This window comes from Anthonomus grandis, chromosome 2 (assembly GCF_022605725.1).
Source record: "Anthonomus grandis grandis chromosome 2, icAntGran1.3, whole genome shotgun sequence".
Classification (NCBI taxonomy): Eukaryota; Metazoa; Arthropoda; class Insecta; order Coleoptera; family Curculionidae; genus Anthonomus; species Anthonomus grandis.
Window position 1 is genome coordinate 40,902,928 of NC_065547.1, and position 20,035 is coordinate 40,922,962.

At 33.8% G+C, this 20,035-nt stretch overlaps 2 protein-coding genes across 4 annotated transcripts in view; one reads left to right on the plus strand and one right to left on the minus strand.

Annotated features, from left to right (window-relative positions):
• LOC126748396 (lachesin) overlaps positions 1-16,447 on the plus strand; it is a 776,345-nt gene extending 759,898 nt beyond the window's left edge. For both annotated transcript variants that reach the window (XM_050457624.1, XM_050457613.1), the window contains exons 9-10: positions 6,808-6,861; positions 15,097-16,447. In XM_050457624.1, the coding sequence (XP_050313581.1) occupies positions 6,808-6,861; positions 15,097-15,200 (158 nt within the window). In that variant the 3' untranslated portion in view covers positions 15,201-16,447. The remainder of the gene's footprint in view (positions 1-6,807; positions 6,862-15,096) is intronic.
• A 2,181-nt stretch (positions 16,448-18,628) lies between these two features.
• LOC126748366 (serine protease gd-like) overlaps positions 18,629-20,035 on the minus strand; it is a 35,191-nt gene continuing 33,784 nt past the window's right edge. For both annotated transcript variants that reach the window (XM_050457549.1, XM_050457558.1), the window contains exons 10-11: positions 18,926-19,077; positions 18,629-18,869 (exon numbers count right to left, since the gene is read on the minus strand). In XM_050457549.1, coding sequence (XP_050313506.1) covers positions 18,664-18,869; positions 18,926-19,077 — 358 coding nt within the window. In that variant the 3' untranslated portion in view covers positions 18,629-18,663. The remainder of the gene's footprint in view (positions 18,870-18,925; positions 19,078-20,035) is intronic.

Here is a 20,035-nt window from a genome sequence, read left to right on the forward strand (position 1 = left end):
GTCTTCTAATTTCGCTTACATCTAGCTCTTCGAAACAAGTAATAACTGGCTGACGTAGCTCTGCTTTAGTGTTTACTGGTGTTACGTACACACTTTCCTTTATATTACCCTATAGATAAAAATCAAGAAGTGTCAGATCTGGTGATTTTGCCGATCAATCCCATAGTCCTATATCGTCGGCCTAATGTGAAAATTGCACAAGTCCAAGAACTAAATTTTACAAAAGAGCAAAAAAACTATTTTAATTCTTCGTTCGATAGTACAGAGCTGATACGTTCGATTTCGGGCACAACAGTACTGACTGAAGGTCCATCGTAAAAACCCTATTTTTTGAATTTTTGTCTTCTGCTTCCCGTGCTGCTTCTTTCTTGATAATGTGTTCCATGTAAACAGATTCCTCTAAATTTTTTGTCTTGTAGCCTACGCAGACATCGCATTCGTCTTTTTTTGGCAAAAACAACGCTAAATTCAGATCTTCAAACATGTTTGAGAATGTGGCAATGGATAATCGAGTTATGTTATGTTCTACACACCAATTATCTTTATAGAGAAAATAAAACTCCGATTTGGTTTTGAACGTTGGCTCTACATATAATTTTGTTGACGATTTCCGGCAATAGTGTGATTCAAGTTTAGGCAGGTCTTCAAAGAATTTTTTCAAATTTATCTCTCCTTCATCAAATCGTGAAGGTTTATTTTGTATAATTTTATCACTATTCTGTTCATCTTCTCTTTTGGCTGGGTTAGACATTTCATCTTTTATCCACTCTGATATGGTTCTCATAGAAATTCCTAATGTATTACAAAACATAAGCTTACAAACCCTAATTTCGTCGCTTTTCTTTTTAAGAATATACTTATACGAAGTTGTCCTCTGTCTTACTTCCAGATCCTTTCTATGCCTTGATCGTTTCGTTTTATTCTTTTAAGACTTTTGCAGAAATATAGTTCTTCCCAGGCCACGAAAGGGACCAAAACTTTGCGAAAATTAATTTTCGCTCATCATCAACTTGTAACACTAAATTACTATTTCTTTACCGGTTTTCAAAGGTTGGTTTGAACACAGACATCTCGCTTTCATTACTCTCTTAGTTTTCTTTCTGTCGAATTTGTTATTTTTTCTACCCATATACTCAACCCGTTTCTCTCTATTTCTTTTATTACCATTATATTTCCATTCTGCAGGATTAGAAAATCTTCTCTTCTTCCTTTTTCGTGAAACTTCTTCACTAGAATCATTATTTTCTTCATCAGAATATTGTTCCCTATCATTGCCGATTTGATATGTAGGGTCATTGTTTTCATTATCTTCTTCTTCTGGATGATTTTTTGCATCTTCTTCATTATTATCTTCATTGCTAATATTTCCTTCTTGTAGGTTTTTTTCGAAATCTAAAGAAGTTTCTGTTGGCGCGTCTATATCGTTTGTTGTATTTGCATTGAGCATCTCATCGGAAAAAATAAAACTATCAAAGTTTGTATCCGTTTGCTCTATGCCGGATATTATTGCATTATTGAGAAAGCTGGATGATAAATCATTTTCCCCCTATGTCTAAAATGTTTTCTGTCAGATGAATTTCTTCTTGTAATTCTGCTAGAGCTGACTGTAGTTTTTCCTCGTCTTCTTCTTCAAAACACTTTTCATTTTCCGCGCTCTTTGTATCAGTATGATTGTCTTGATCTTTGTGTTTGAACAGTTTTATTGTCGTGTTTAATTCTATTGAATCACCAGTTAATGTTGCAGAACTATCGTTAGTTATTATGTCCTTCAAAGCGTTGGTCGGATGTTTTGTTAAACTCAACAGTTTGAAACCTCTGCTCCTACGATCCATAGCTGATCTGAAACAAAATACTTGTTTATACCTACCTATAGCCACAAACTAAAGCCACTGGTAAAAACGTCCCGGTAAAGAAATCCCATGCAAAAAAAGCCCCTCGAAAATAAAACCCTAATAATATATATAATTTTTCAATCAAGTCAAGCATCCAAACAAAAAATAAAATAAGTAAAAAAAAACTCTACAATCACAGTATAAAAACAACGTTGTTTGATTATACTGTGTAGCTAATATTTACAGTAATTGGTATTCAAAATGCTTTGAAACATGCATAACTCCCGTGAGTTCTAAATATATCAACAGTGTGAAAAATGCACAACTCCCTAAGTTTACAAAAATGACATTAATCAAGTCTATGCTATGTTAACACATTTCAAAAGCTTAAATTTATATAATATGTACTTACATTAATGATACTGAAGCTCAGTCTAATAAAATAACGGCCAATTTAAAGTCTGACAAACTAAAAGGCACGACACCGAACAGAGACAGAACAACAACATACACTTCCTAGGACTTCTTCTTCTTACTGATGTAGAACGAGTGGGACGTACGCACATTTCATACTTCTGTTTCTAGCGCCATCTAAATACTTTGTACACAGTTATTTGATTTGAATGTGTAGATACGCTGCTTCTCTAACAGATGAAGCTAAAAACTAATTTTGTGAAAAATTGTACTTATGCAATTTTCACATTAGGCCGACGATATGCCTAAACCATCTATCATCAAACATGTCAATACATTCATAATATTACCTTCTTTATTGGTAACTGGCTTTGTTTTATTTATAATAGCTGGGAAATAAATAATTTGTTATCTCTTTGTTTTTAACAAAAAACAATTTAGGCAAATTAATTTTTTTCTCAAAAACCGGAAATATAGGGTATGGTTAAAAAAGGCTCAAAATAAAGCAGGGGATCAAAATATCTATATACGGCTAATTTACCATCGGTCTTCAATCAGCCTGTATATACATGTAGGACATATAATGTATAAGCGCTTTTAACTAGGGCAAAATTTCTTCATTCTTACTCTCGTTTCAAAATGAGAACCTATGGCGCCATCTAAAAGTCATTTTTTAAGCATGGAATAAGGTATCTGGAGCATAAAAGGTAAACTATTTCTTTAGTTGCTACTACTTTGCTATTTTTCACGTAGCTGAAAAAGAAATATCACCAGAGAGAGATAAAAATAAATACACAATACGTTTCATTCACAAATTACGATAAATGATACTCAAAAGAGAGCAATTTGCTTTCTGGCTTAAGCTTTCATACTGCAGTTGCTCTAGATACTATATACTAGAGTCAATAGCAAATAATTTCACTTCTCTAAATAATAAGTAATCAAAAAAATATGGATTTATTATGTGTTCAACGGTGCGATAAAACTTCACAAATCCTTCCTAATGTCACGTTTAAAATTTCACCTGATTCCCTTTAGCGGGGGTCTCGATTTCCGTAGCACGTTCCCCGGATAATAGTAGCACACAGCAGCATTACTGCCACAAATAGCTGCCGGTATTAAAGGTATCAGCGGAGCTAATCCGCGTTAATTAATCTTCGCTTGTCTTATTCCCAGAACCGAAGTTTGTGCGCTCGTAAAACTTTTCCAAGGCAAAACAAGGGGACCGGTGTTTGCATCGATCTAAATAAACCTCTGGAGCGAATTTCCCGAGTGGACCAAGGCTTTATGCCCTATTGTCTTTAGTGATTCGATTAAGTTTCGTGATAATGAGAGGACTTTGAGGGCGTTAGATATGAAGTAATTCGGTCTATCGGCCGTCTAAACTTTTTAATCGTTTTAATCTCTAAAGATAATTGTAGGGAATGGAAGAAAACAACACTTAAATTAAATGAAATAATGATTCTAAGTTCTCTTTTTAGGAACTCACGAATTTAATACCTACATACATTTAAATTTACGAGGGTCATTTCAAAAATGTCCGACCTTTTTAAGAAAAACACATAATTCAAACCGAACAAAAATTTATTTTTCGACATCAAGTCTCTACACAAGTCAATACATTTGATCAAACGCTTTTCCCAACCCTTCAGAAAAATAATCTTTAGGTAAACCTGAAAAATACTTTCTATTCCTAGTCCACCTCAGTATTTGATCCATATTTTCTCTCTCCGAGAATTTTTTTCAAGTTGGGGAACAAAAAAAAGTCACTCGGAGCTAGCTCTGGTGAGTACGGTGGATCTTAAAGTAATTCGAACTTCAATTCTTCCAATATCGCCATCGCGACAATGCACGGATTGACTCGCGCGGTGTCCTGATGAAAGAGCACCTTCTTCTTCGCCAATTGTGGTCGTTTCTTCTTGAGTTCCGCTTTCAATCATTCCAATAATGCAACGTAATAGGGGTCCATTGATGGTTTTTCCGTTTTGAAGGTAATCAACCATAATTACGCCATGGCTGTCCCAAAAAACTGCTGCCAGCACTTTTCCGGCTGAAAGAACGACCTTTGACTTCTTCGGAGCTGGTTACCCCACCTCAATCCACTGCATTGACTGTTGTTTAGTCTCCGGAGAATGGATGGTTTCCATGTTTCCTCGACAATAATTAATCGACGTAAAAACTAAGCACGATTCTTTTGTAACAGCTGAAAAGTCTTGCGCGACATGTCCATGCTTGTACGCGCTTTTGGTCGATTGTCAACAAACGCGGCACCCGTTCAGTCGATATCCCGCAAACCTCAGCAATTTCTTTAATAGATAATCGGCGATCTTTCATCACGGTGGTGTCCACTAAGCTGAAGGCATTGTCCGTGGAAACAGTTTCTGTACGTCCAGAACGTTCGTCGTTAAAAATGCTTGTACGACCACGTTTTAACATGGCCATCCAACGTTTCACTGGTTTTAAATAAGAGCGAAGATTTGCCATGCACGGAATCTAACTCTTCTTTTATTTCCGGAGTTTTTTTCCTTTCAAATAGAGGAACTTTATCACCGCGCGATATTCGATTTTATCCATTTGTTTAAACAATTGTCAACTTTGGAAGGGTACCATGTGTTTCGTACTGACCGAAATGACTTAAAATACAATGCATTGTTCTCTGCTGAATCCATGCACTTGAAGATGAACACCAAAAGCAAATTCCATATCTTAACTCTGATTCCACTAATGTGGAACAGACATTTCAGCACAACAACAAGCTCACTCACATTACCAGTATGTGACTTAAATTTTAAAATGGTGTCAATACAAAAGCTCAAAAGCGTTCAGTCCTCTATAAACATTTTGACTAATGCATTTAGAATGTAAATTACTTAAGTTTGATTTCATTCAGATCTTCATTTGTAATTTGCCTTAGAGTGATGGATCTCTGTGATTTCATAAGATAGTGATACTATCAGTGAATGGTACAAACCATGATTCCACATGGAAAGCAGGTGTGTAGAGTTATGAAAGCATATAACCTAAATTGGTTTTATTTAATAAAATTGAAACTACTGCAAAGGTTTTCCTCTGAAGCCATAAACTGCCAACTTTATCAGCAAAATACTGTGAACTATACATTCAAGCACCAAATGACTTGACACCCCTTTAGAATTTAGTCATCATACTGGCTTCGGTGATGATCAAAGATCATGTTAAGGATATCCTAATTGACTAATACCCCTTGTATTAGTTGAGGCTGATTATGGCATTAAATCTTTAGCATAACTAAAAAAAAGGAACTCCTACAAGGAAAAGGGTAGTCAGCAAGAAGAAGAATATGAATACCTAAAATGATGATAAGATGTTTTTACAGAAAATGTATGTAAAATTGTTGGATAAAGACCAAAATACTAAAAGGAGAAGGCAGGGTTACTTCAAATCATTAAAACCAGAATGAAACTCCCTTCTGATTGTGATATTTTGGTTAAATATTAAACAGGGGTAATGAGTTACGTATAAGTAGATTCGAAGACTTACAGCATCACATCGACTGCCGGAGACTTAAAGCAATAGGATTTCCTAATGAGTGCTTTTAAAAAATACCTTACATCCTTATAATGAGAAGTAAGAAAATATTTATAAAATATCTCTGGTAAATTTTTTGTTTTTTTATATACCTTTTTAAATATTCCGCAACTAAAATAGTTAAAAATCGATTAAAACGTACCAAATTTAAGACTCAAAGTTCCGTTTTGACTCAAGTGAATTTTTATGGGCGCCAAGGGGATTTAGCTTAAACTACTTCTAGTAATCCCTTTTAGCGTAGGAAGTTTTGTTTGAAGGAGTAAAACAAAAGGTCCCCCAAGAAATATGCAAATAAGGGAGACGGGATTTGTGGTAATGAAAAAGGAACACGAAGAGATTACCGGCTCTTATTAGAATAACGTTAACCGATAAAGCTTGGCACAAATGCGAATACATTTGTAAGGTATTTAAATAGAGACTATGTTCGTTTAGTTTCATGGCTTTTATTCGACCGACTAATCAATTTAACAATGAATAAATGAGTCATTTAATAATAATTACTATAATAGATAACAATTAGGCAGTTCCTAATGAATGAATAACATTAATAGCTTTACTTGTATGTGACGCCCCTACCAAGAAACTTTGACCCTAGTAAAACTTGCAGCTTTGGGAAGTCGATCAAAAAGTTTCGGGGTCTGCTGGAAGCCGGTTCTCCTTAACTGGTTGTTAGTTAACCTGAAAGTTAACGCCGCTAAACGGTACGAATTGAGTAAAGTGCCGTCATTTTCACTTTTCGAACTTTGTGTGGAGTTTTCCCTCGGCTGCGCTCTTATAAAAGATTCTCGCTGACTACGGTTTCCCTATGAGGGAAATTAGCATTCTGGGATTTTGCGTGAAAGGACATACGTGTGACCATTAGTCATTTTTAATTAGAAAGTTTTGGCTAATGTTCATGATAAAGGACAGTTAAATTTAGGGGCGAAACCTTCATTTTAGAAGATAATTGTTTTTTATTTGTTTCATAATTTAATTCAGATTTCATTTATTTCAGAAATTAAAGTTATTCCAGGGAGTTCGAACGAAGATACCTTAAGCATTGTTGGTGGTAAGTTTCATATATTTATTTACAAAATTTTTTAAGTTCGATTTAGGAACTTATCTTTCTTGCTTACATACAAAAATCTCATCCATTCTTCTTAAAGTATAAAATTGACGAAAATAAATAAAACACTCGGTCACAGTCTCACAACATATAATAAACGGCTACTATTATAGTACACGCGTTTCGGTCGCTAGTTCTGGTGCCCTTATTATGAAAATTTTATAAGCGTTTTTGGATGCTAATTTCATATGCTAATTTAATTTTTACTTTGATTTTTTTTGTTTGATCCAGTGATACCTACCAAATGAGCCTTTGCTAATCATACTTCTAAACTTGTGGTACCGGGTTCTTCGATTCTTTCTATGTTGATGCGTTTCACTTTTTTTAATTCTTCATTTTTATAATTATAACGTAGAAATGTTTGTTTATTTATGTAGTGTATATCGCTTTTAAAAGTTTTTACTGTTTTTTATTTATATTTTAATTTTGTTTAGACGAATATTTTTGATTAAACTTTTTTTTGACTACAATATGTTGTGAGATCGTGACTGTATGGTTTCTTTGTTTTTAATAATTTTATTGTTTAGGATTAATAATCTAATGAACGTTGGTGTTCATAGACTATTGACTAGTTATAAATTATATTATTTTTTCAAAATGGCACCATCGAACATTTTGAAATGTGAAAAGGTCTTAAAGGATAATAGGATTTTAATATTTGTATGTATCTACAATGGAGAACGATAAGCTCAAGTTTATAAATAAGGAATCATTAATATATCGCATCTTATCGCAGCATTTTTATCGCTTCAAATTACAATAAAGTTTCCGTTGCTTCAACAGCAACCATTGACACTAAATAACTTAATTTTGTCGCCTTAACTACTGACATGGAGTCTAGCAGACTCCGCGACATAGATTTCTTACTGTTACTCCCACCACAAATTTTTCTAGCGTCTGCCGCGCCAAGTACCTTCCGCATTTTTAGTTGCCTGCAGCGTGTTAAAGTGGCTGTATCTTGGAGTTTTTTTTGCTCAAGTTATACGCACCTGGGAGTCTGGTAGACTCCGTGTCAGTGTTTACGTTAGTAATATTTTTATTATTATTCTATTATCATGGCTAGTTCAAAGCCTGGCACATCCAAACAAGTCAGTGTTCTTGACTCAAACTTTGAAGAAATCGCTAGAAAGTGGTATGAAAATCTAGACAGTGATAATAGTGACATTGAACCCGAAGAAAATGAGTACATTGAGAGCAAGCATGAATCAGCAAGCGAACAAGAACTTAGTGATGATTCTAATTATGAACACCATAATGAAACTCAAAAGATGGATGTTTCTAGCAGTGATAGTGATAGTAAAAATAGTAGTGATAAAAAACTAGACAGTGACCATTTATGTAACAGAAATGGAGAAAAAAATACTTCTATGGGAAAAATAGATTCAAATGGAGTACAAATGAACCCACAAGAAATGTACGTACTTTAGCGCATAATATTGTACGTTTACCAGCGGTACGTGTTGTTGTAGGTGATAACACTAATCCAAAGGCATTTTTCAGTCAATTGTTTCCTGCCCAGATGTTTGAACTGATTTTAAAGTGGACAAACAAAAAATTAGCTTCCATGCGAACAAAATATAAACGGCAAAATAAACCAGAGCTTGTAGACATTGGCATAAGGGAATTAGAGGTGCTTTTGGGTTTATTGTTATATACTGCGATTTTCAAATCCAACGATGAAGACGTTAGAAGTATTCTTGCGACTGATGGTACAGGCAGGGATGTCTTTCGAGCAGTAATGTCTAAAGAACGGTTTCTCATACTATTAACAGCTTTACGATTCGATGATTCAGATGACAGGGAAGAACGAAAGAAGGAAAATCCAGTAGCTGCTATAAGTGAATTATTTGACTTATTCATTGAAAATGCCAGAAACTCCTATACGATAGGTGCGAATGCTTGCATAGATGAAATGTTGGTGGGATTTCGAGGCAGATGTAGATTCAAGATATTCATTCCCTCTAAACCAGAAAAGTATGGCATAATAAATAATGGCACTAACAGATGCAAGAACCCAATATTTATACAACGCCTATATTTATGCAGGCAAAGATAGTGACGGTCGTGGATTGACGAATGAAGAGAAAAAACTTTGTAAACCAACTCAGTCAGTCATAAGGCTCGCCAAATGTTTGTACAATTCCAATAGGAATATAACTGCTGACAACTGGTTTTCATCTGTAGAACTTGCCGAACACCTATTTGCAAATAAATTGACATTTATGGGGACCCTTAGAAAAAATAAAAAGGAGATTTCTCTTAAACTTCTTCCTAGAAAAGATCGCAAACGAGGTGATACGCTTTACGGATTTACAAAAAATATGACTATCGTTTCACATACTCCTAAAAAAAATAAAGCAGTTATAATTTTATCAACTATGCACCATTGTGAAGCAACTGATGAAGCAACAGGAAAGACTGAAATAAATGCCTTTTATAACTGTACGAAAGGAGGAGTTGATGCCATGGATGAGAAATGTGCTAAATATACGTGTAGTCGCCGAACTCGACGATGGCCATTGGCAATTTTTTATAAAATTTCCGATATTTGCAGTGTAAACTCTTTTATAATAAACTTCCTTTCCTAATAATGATTTGTCCTGTTTCACTTTCATTAAAACCTTAGCATCTCAGTTGATTCAGAATCATATGAGAGATCGATTAGAAAATTCATATGTTAACAGAGATATAAAAGGTCTAATTCGTCGAATTTTGAGTATGCCGGAGCCTCCAATTCAGGAAGAACGTCTATAAACCAGGAAATACTGCTATATTTGTCCTTCCCGATTGAATAGAAAGACTGTATACACCTGTATAATATGCAAAAAGCCCATATGCCTTCAGTGTTCACGTAAATGTTGCATAAACTGTTGTCATGGTCCAGAAGACGTCTAAAACATTAGCGTTACTGTTTCATTTGCAGATTTTTTTGTCCTTCAACTTTCGATTTTTTTAAAATTATTTTTAGCTTTACTTTAGTTTCATGTTATCAATTTTTTCGATACAGTTAGGTTTAATCAACATATTCTATGAATAAGGACCCTTAAGTTGTATTATGTTTTGGAAATTAAAAATTTTATATCTCAACTTTTTTTGTTAGTTTTTCGTAAATAATATACAAATATGTATTTTCAATAAACGTGTGGTAAACGTATTTGACGTAATAATGTATAAATATGACATTCAGGCTTTTGTTATAGTTTTTATTTATATATATATATTGACAGGAGTCTACGAGACTCCCTGTCAGTATTACTGTTCGAAAAACAAGTGTCCGTACTTAAGGGTTTAATATTAATGTACAAATATATACATAATATTTTAATAATCGTGATTTACTTTGTCGGTCAATTTTATCATAGCAATTTCGTTAGCGCGATAACATCGCTGCGAGAAATAGTTTCGAATTTAGAATAAACCTTATGATCTGTTTATACTCAACGCAATAATATCGAATTGCAAATTCCTAGGAAAAAAAGCTTAAAAATATTCAACAAACTTAAGAAAAATATATATTTCAAGAAAATTATTAAAACCCGAGTCTTAAGCATATTGAATTAACAAAAGTGAGTACCAAACTACTTTTTCTTAGGTTGGTTTCTGACAGTATAACTTCTTACGGCAATTTTATCTCGTAGCATTTCTGATATTTTACGGGAGTATGCAATACGAATAATGTTCTACAAAAAAAAAACTAACTGCGTAATGCTAAAGGCTCAATAAATTTTCTTCGGGAAGTGTCAACATTAAAAACTTCCCAACAAGCCGTTTAAAATAAAATGCGTGATACACCTAGAACCCTCTTCGGTTGTTGAGGTAGTATCAGTCGAAAAATGCGTTAAATTTGACAAATCATTAAAGCATTGCTTGACTAAGTAACTTTTGTCGTATTTGATAACGTCTCAGTTCATCTTCAAGGATGTTCACGTAAATAAGAAGAAAAGTCAATTTTTTAGTAAAAACTCATAAATCCCTATAAAAATTATAACTGGTAAAATATTATAACATGATTTCAATGATGTGAACATGAAGTACATAATTTTATTATACAATCTTATCACAGCTTTGACATCGTTTGACTCCGATCTTATCGTACAAATAAGTTGCAATACTTCTGTGTATTTGGAAGAAAATTACGTTACGAAAAATAAAGTTATTTAACTTGTTGCGCTATTGACATCGTCGAGTGAACATAAAGCGTAATTTTATCACAGCAATATCATCATGTGTCTTAAGCTGTATTACACAAATAAATTGCAACAGTTCTGTTTATTTGGGTGAATATTACGTAACCAAATATAAAGTTACTCAACTTATTACATTATCAACTTTGTTGTGTGAACAGAAAGCGTACTTTTATAAAGCTATAACATCGTGTGAATCACTTATCGCGTAAATAAATGACATTGGTTCTGTCTATTTTAGTAAATAAGTGGCAGCAGCTCTGTTTATTTGGGAGAAAATTACGTTTCGAAAAATAAAGTTACTCATCTTGTTGCGTGATTGATTTCGTTGTGGGAACATGCTGATTTTATGATAGCAACAATATCATGGAACTGAGATTTTTTACGCAAATAAGTTACAATAGTTCTGTTTAGTTGAGGAAAATTACGTTACGAAAAATAAATTTACTGAACTTATTGCGTAATTTCGTTGTGTGAACTTGAAGCACGATTTTATAGCAGCGGCTAGTTGATACTGTAACATTTTTACAAAAATAGAATCGAGTTTTAAAAACTTACTTAGAATTTTGAAGTTATCTTAATTCTCACGGCAAACGTCATTTTATAAATAACAATCACCAAACAAGGCCTGCAACGTTTTGTATTATGATCGATGTCATCACTTGAGTATTCTCATTTAGTTTTATTGGACTTAATTATATCAAGACGCGCAAAATTAAAATCTGAGTCAAACTTAATTCAAGTTGGTTTCGGGCAATACAATTCCTGATTGTGAGTTATATCACTAGTAACTTTTCTAGAATCTCTATTTTGAACTTATAAGTAAGAACTAAGTGATATCAAGCAAAGATGCTTTGATTTTAAACCATGTTTATTCTAATGACACTTTTTGACTTTTCAACTTATTGCATTTCATGCATCCACAATGACGGGTCTGTTTTTTAATGGATTTCTCACAGACACCATTACACAGGCGCCAAGTACAATAAGTCCCGACGCTAGGTCACTTCAAATTACAACTTTTTGCAGGGTTTCGTTGTGCGAACATAAACGCGATTTTTTGACTTCAGCTATTTGGCTCTATAACATTTAGTATCTGTAAGAAGCTGTATCATGACATTGCTGCCAGAAGAGTTAAAAAATACTTACACTCAGGGAATGTATAAAATGAATGTGATTCTTCGTGAATCGTGGTGTGAACATGCGAATTACCAAGAGGCGATTTTACCGCTACAATAATATTTCTGCAAAGTTGTGACATTAAAATGTACCATTATAAATACTCAGTAACTTTATTGCAAAAAAAATTTTAATTCTCTTTTATTTTTAATCTTGCGATAACCTACGAACTTTACGAAGTAAAACACTAAAAATATTTTAAAAGATCTAATTATTAATCGCGTAAAGTAAATATTGCGTGACAAAGAAATAATTAGATATTAGTTTGATTAACGGTTATTGTCACCAATGACCATTACTGTGAACTATCTTTTTAAATTACGTAAACATAAAGCGCTTTTTTTATCGCAGAAAACGGTTGATGCGATGTTGCTTGGTTAAAAGGCGCTTTAGAAAATTCCCTCAGAAAATATTTTACATATTACTCGTAATCAAATAAATGATCATTTAATTCGGAAATACGTAAAATTGAACCAAAATCTGTTTGATTCTAGGAGTGTAAATCATGTTTCTCTAATGGCATTTACCAACTTAACTTGTCCAATTTTCTTTTTTTTTAGAGGCGGAGAACTTTAAATTGAAATTAAACACAAAATATTTTATTGATATGAACAAATTTGCTTTTATATTAAAATTTTTTTTTGGCATTGATATTTAAAAATGATTTCGGGCATGTGACCCTCACGGCTGGCGCGTACGTGGCGTAATCTAGAGGTCCAATTTTCACACACTCTTTCCAGTACTGCAGGCTGTATTTCGGCAATCACGCGTCGTATGTTGGCTTCCAAGTGCTTAAGTGTTTCGGGTTTGTCAGCGTAGACATGCGACTTAACATAGCCCCAAAGAAAATAATCTAATGGCGTCAAGTCGCACGAACGAGCTGGCCAGTTTACAGGTCCATTCCTTGAAATTATTCGTTGCTCGAATGTCTCTTGCAGTAAATTAATTGTTTGGCGCGCTGTATGGCACGTGGCACCGTCCTGCTGAAACCACATTTCTGTAACGCCTGCAACAGCTTCCAATTGAGGCACAAAAAAGTTGGTTATCATGTTTCTGTATTGCTCACCGTTTACTGTAACGTTCTGACCATCAGCTTTTCTGAGACATAAGCACCAATGATTCCACCGGCCCATAAAGCGCACCAAACGGTTAGTTTTTCTGGATGTAAAACGGTTTTTCGCCAATAGCTCGTGGATTCTCATCCCCCAAATTCGGCAATTCTGCTTGTTTACATAGCCATTTAACCAAAAGTGTGCTTCATCACTGAACAAAATTTTCATATGAAATCGTGGATCAACAGCAATCTTTCCTTCCGCTCATTCAGCTAATGTACGGCGCAAAAGATGATCCTGGGGTTTCAACTCCTGGACAAGTTGAATTTTATATGCTCGCAATCCGAGATCTTTGCGACAAATTTTCCATAAAGTGGATGGACATAAGTTCACTTGTTGAGAACGACGACGATTGACACATATGGATCATTATTAACACTATGCTGCACAGCAGCTATCGCTTGTTGCGTGCGCACTGTACGGCGTCTTACGGGATGAGTATTGTCGACTAGAGTAAAAGTATTGCGAAAACGATCAACAGTTTCTCGAATTAATCTCTCTGAAGAACGATTATGAGCACCATAAAACTCACGTAATGCCCGATGTGTTTCTCGAATAGAACCATGTCTTTCAAGATAAATTTGAACAATTTGGAAAAGTTGCTCCGGCATGAGTCTGTTCATGATGAATTGCCAAACCAAACTAATCTAAAAATGACCCGGACCTATCAGGTCGGCTGTCATAAAAAACAGTGTTGCCAAATGAAAGTTCTCCGCCTCTAAAAAAAACACCCTTTATAAATATTGCCAACCAAACTAAGGAAGTTAAATTATAGAACTGAAACTTTTAAAAATATTTACATATATTAAAATTATGAAGTCATACTAATTTTATTATATAAAACGTCTCTGTCCTTCATTCAACAAATTGAAGTGCCAGCTGTAATTCTAAGTTTAAAAATCTAAAAACCTCTTAACACTAAGTCGCTCCAAGTAGTTGCACGAATAATTTAGTTAGCACGATAAAATTTCTACGAGAAGTTGTGTCAAAATCGCACTTTAGACTAGCATATTCCTCTTTTATTATCCAATAATTAAACTTTAAAACGCGTAGTTCAAAATGAAACACCTAAAATAAATCGGACAGCAATTTAACTCAAGACTAAAACATAAGCGAGTTCTACATGATGCACCTCTCGCAATGAGTTTATCGCACAAGTAAATTGCAATTGCAAAAATAGTTGGAGCTTTAAAATCGATGAGGTTGCATCGTATTTTTTTTTTAATTTTAAAGCAGTTTGAGTTACTAAATTGCCGCAAGTTAATGCAAGAACATGATTGGCATGATAAAATTGATGCTATAAATTGTATTATCAGAGAGGAAATTAGGAAACTGAATTATTTGTTTTTAAATAAAACGTTACACAAATCATTTACAAAATTTTCATATTTATTGGCTGAGAATTTTAATTTTTTTTATATCTAAATGGAAAGAGCATCCCAAGTTGCACACAAGCTTTACACCACTATACATTCGAGTATTTAAAAAATCAGAATATTAAGTAAGAGAAAAAACAGATTTCTAAGGCTAGAAAAGGATATAAATTAATAAAATACAGGGCGTCTCAGAATATGGCGGCAAACTCCCAAATAACTTTAAAAAAATTAAAATTTTCGTATCCTTTTTTGTAAGTTATTCCTGTCATTAATATTGCTCCCTATACTTATGTAGCTTTAATAATATTTATTCTTTATTTTGTTTAGGTTTAGCTGAACCAGCCAGGGGTCACCGTGAACACTCCAGTGCGTCCGCCAAAGATCCATCTCTCCTCATCATACTAATTTTATCATTTTTACATTTAAGGTGACTACACTAAGAAAATCTAAAAATAAAAATCTATAAAACAAAAATTATTGTACTGAAAAATGCAAAAAAATGTCTCTTGTATATAAGAACGAATTGTGGCAAAATATTTTGATGTTTATAGGGATATGCTTAGGATGTTTATGATATAAGCATACTAAACATTATGGGTAAAGTTTTGTATAATAATGTTAGGTGTATGTACAGGTAAGTAATATAATAATGCAGTCGCGGGCGTATTTTTTTTTAATTTTGAAAAATTAATATTTTTTTGATATACCCCATTGAAAGAAACAATACTCAGTGCAGTTCAAAAAGCAATAAGTCTTTATTCATTTTACTAAATATTGATTTTAATCCTGACTTTTGGACCGCACTGTATATGTTTCTAAATTAATTATGTAGTTTACCCTGGTTTGTCAAAAAGTACTGAATTATTTATTCTAATAGTTACTCCTGTGATATTAAATTTTATCCCCGAATATGATTTAAGCTGCGTCAATTGACTAATTTTTATTACAACGAAATTAAATATTAAAAATGTGAATAATTTAAGCCGTTTTAAATAAATATTGCAGTCGATATTTTGCTTATAGGGTGTTTTCTTGATAAAGGATAACAAGTATACCCCCTGTAATATTTTGTAAACACCCTAACCCATAACAAGTTAGTGTTAAAAAAAAATTAAGTTAATTAAGTGTAAAAAAAAAGATTTATATGAGGTGCATTCAAAAGCATAGAAAAATACTATTTCAAATATTTTTATTGAATACAACTCGTATAAAAGACTGTAATCATTAAATAAATAAAATAATTTTGTTGCTCAGTACTATTAAGTGTTTAAAAAAAATTCAGGTTAGTCAAACTTTTTGGCCGGCCCTGTATATATTACTCTATTTGTATTTATGTAAATGCAATTGTTAAGTGTACCCAATATATTTGTTCTTTTAATTTTTACTATCGACCATTACTTTATTAGGATAATATCCGAATAGACTTACCCAGAATATCTATATCCATCCTTGTCAATAATAAGAAATAGGACCTAAGCTTAGCTGGACTTAATAGTAAGATTAATCTAATACCGATTATAGTAGAAATTAAAAATTTTAGTTTTTAAACATTGTTAATACCCATTCGAACATTATTAAAAATAAAAATAATTTTTAGGGGTAAGAAGCATAAACGGCAACTCGTGTGTAATATTTTGTAATCATAAAATTTTGAAAATAAATTTGAAGTTTGACACGGTTTGAGTTTTTTTACATAAACAAATCTGACAATATGTTCTATATGTTTATACTCCATTATTTTGTAGATAAAATAATGTGTACAGTGTTGCCAACTCTCAGATATGAGCAACCGCAAAATGATAATTTTAAAACCTGTAGAAACCGCTAAATCAGGGACGCCACCATTGAGATTGCAAAAAAAGCGTTAGCGCTAAAATTACCACTATTGACATCCTTAGCATCTTCGTTTTAATTTAAACTTTATTTAGTTCGGGAGAAAGTTAAAACTAAACTAAAACTACTTACCAAAGTGACCTTATATAGATACTAAAGATGTAACTAATAGAGGGGAAAATGCAACGAAGCATGGCCGAACAAATCTTAAACACTAACTAAACTCTGCAATTGACTGTAAGGGATTGGACCTTTATCCCTGTCAAGAATCCCTTTTTTTTTTCTTAATTGGAGTCTTAATAGAATATACGTGAAATATTGTAACGATATTGCACCTGTTCTTCATCTTCTGGAATCATCTCGGTGACATAAGCGGCCACTTTGCACGACATCTCTGGAAACACGTAGAAGATTCGCGAATCTTTCGGAACAATGGTCTAGCTGGTAAATAAGAAGCTCTCGAATCGGTGAAGCAATTGATTTAGAGAGACGAGCAAAGAACAGGCACTAGGATCGAAAGTTGGACTGATGTTAAAGGAAATGTAGCAAATTGAAAAATAGCACATTGTGTGACTAAGGTCACATAAAAAGACACTGTCCAAAAGATGCTAGTTCCACTATCGCTAAACTAAGGAAGGTCGATGAGAAGGGGCAATCGGCGATCCGTATTCAGCAAACCGTATCAAGAAAATGCTTTTTAGAAAAATGCAAGCATTGTCAGCGGGCAGAATAGAATGATGGTCAATTGTTAGGAACCACCATGGTCGATGAAACTTGGAAATATGAGTTATATTTATACATTTTATTTATTATTTATTTTTAGTTATATAAATATTACCTTATATGAGATCAAGAGAAAGATCACGATATTCAGATAGTCTTAACCTGGATAAAGGAAGCGAAGGAGTTGCCAAATACTCTCCCAGTGTCAAGTCATATTGGGCACAATGGAACTACCTAATTTCGGAAGGTGGACTCTTTCGGTGTAAAATAGTTAACCACGATTGACAATCGTTCTGCCTAAATATCAGACTTCGGAGTTGTTAGAGGAAATCCATGCTGGTGTGCCGTCAGTATAACGTGGGATGTCCTTGCTATTGATATTTTCGGTCCGTTTGATCAACCAGAGTCGGCTTTGGCATTCGATAAATTCATGCTCCATCATTCTAAGGACCGAAAGAGTCGGCAGGGTATGATTTGTGAAATTCAGTAAGACCTATTTATGCTGTAGCTGAGTATTGCTCTCTCTGGCACATTGTGTGACTAAGGACTTACAAATATCTGGAGGAGTATCTGAGATTTTTTTTTTAAAGTTAAAGAGCTGCATCGATCTAACTTTACAGTCAGGCTGCATAGCTGCTTACCAAAAAGGCGTCACATAAAAAATCAAGCTATAAGGATGTTTGGGATGCTTTATGTTCTCTAAAGAAGGAGTTGCTGGCCAAGGACTTAAGAAGCCTGGCAACTGACAAGATGGCAGGCGAACTCGACAACCTGGATTGAGAGATGATTCACAGCACATTAGAAATGGTCTTCGGTTCTCCTCACGTCCAAATTCTGATGTGCTGTTATACTTTTTAAGTTCTCTGGAGAATAGCGTGGATTGCTAGTTCTACGAGAGGTCCTGTTGCACGAGGGTAACCTTATTTCTATATCGACATCCAGGTTTGGTATCATTTTAAGATGAAATGAGCTTAAGGAATATTCCGGAAAAGTGGTCTATTTGGTAAATATATTTTGATCTCTCGCCGCTGATAGGGCAGTTCAAGTCAGTTAATTGGCGCGTTAAAATTGACATAAATGGTAGTAAATAAATACTAATAGTCTACTGCGGACGCGTTTAATGTGTACATATAAAATTATTCAGTTGATAATTTTGATGCATTGGGTGGTTTAAATCACAGGCCTAAAGAAAAATCTTTTACTTACGGTACATTCCAGGAGAAATTTATTCTAGTCATCGGAAGCGCCAAGAAAGGAGTACGCAAAAAATAGGATGATTTCCAAAATAACGACACCATGCAAATAAAAACAAAAAATATATTTTCTATATACTTAAATCTAAGTTTGCTTCATAATACTCATTATCCACTCGAGATACTTGCTTGCATCGGTAAACACCACATACTCTTTTAGATTGCATGATCTATGTGTGGCTTCCGATAGGGCAGTGGACACCACACCTCTTAAGTAAAATATTCCATTTTTCCTTAGTAGAAACGCCGAGCCACTGTCTCCATTACATGGACCCGAGCCGTTTCTGAAGCCTAAATGAAGCAAAAATTTAATTTTTAATGAAAAATTACGTAGGAACATTAGTTACCAGCACAGAAAGTATTTTTTGATACAATTTCGACCAAAGCTTGGCCTGCTGTAGAACTTCCACCTTTGAGGCATTCCAAGTTGTCTACGATAGGCATGTTGACTTGTCTGGGTTCTGCAGTGCTTATGTCACCGTTTTCATCTCTGCCCCAACTGAAAGATACGTTAGCAGTTAACCGAGACATATAATAAGACAGATATGTCAAATATATTCTATTTTGTAACATCTAATGTAAATAACATTATAACCAATTAACCAGAATTAGATTGTTTCAGTATGACAGGGGGTATAGGGAATATTTAAACATTTTTGGATCATTTGGATCATTTGAAGCTACACCATCGAGAGTTTTTGCATTCACTTCGGAATGACCACTATAGATGAAGTCAAGTAAAAGATATGGTAGTTTGAAAAATCTATTAAATTAGAATTTCATAGAGTCAAGTAGATCTTGAGACATATATTAGTCTATTGTATATAATAAATTAAAGCTATTGAAGCCTCAGTCCAAAAGCTTAAGTGACTCGCTTGTTTTTAAAAAAGTAGTAAAAGAGTAACTGTAGAAGAATTCATTTTTAAGCAGTATAGCTTTCTTGAGGACCATGGCGAAAAAACATAGAATTTAAAATTTCCATCTTCTCGTCTTTATTTTAAATTTAGCACGACGTTTCGGTTGGGAATTATTTAAACCGTTATCAGGTGTAAATTAACAACAAAAGCTCTTCGGATTTGGTTGGGTTGGGTTTGTTTTAGTTGGTTTGGGTTAGGTTGGGTTGGGTTGGGTTGGGTTGGGTTGGGTTGGGTTGGGTTGGGTTGGGTTGGGTTTGGCTTGGGTTGGGTTGGTATATGAATCTTAAACCTGAAAACTTGATTGAAAATAGAAAAAGAAGATGTAGGTAGGAACCTCTAGTTATATTTGTAGAAACTCCTACTCTTTTATCTCATACACTTAGAATTATTTACCATCTTCTAGTTATTTCTTTAAGAACCCCTACTATTTTTCATGTTAAACTTACTTTTAAAATTTTAACATTTTTTCATTCTCTCATCTTTTTTATGTGGGATTTATTTGTTTTGTTAATAATAATTTTAATTTTATAATTTTTTTTT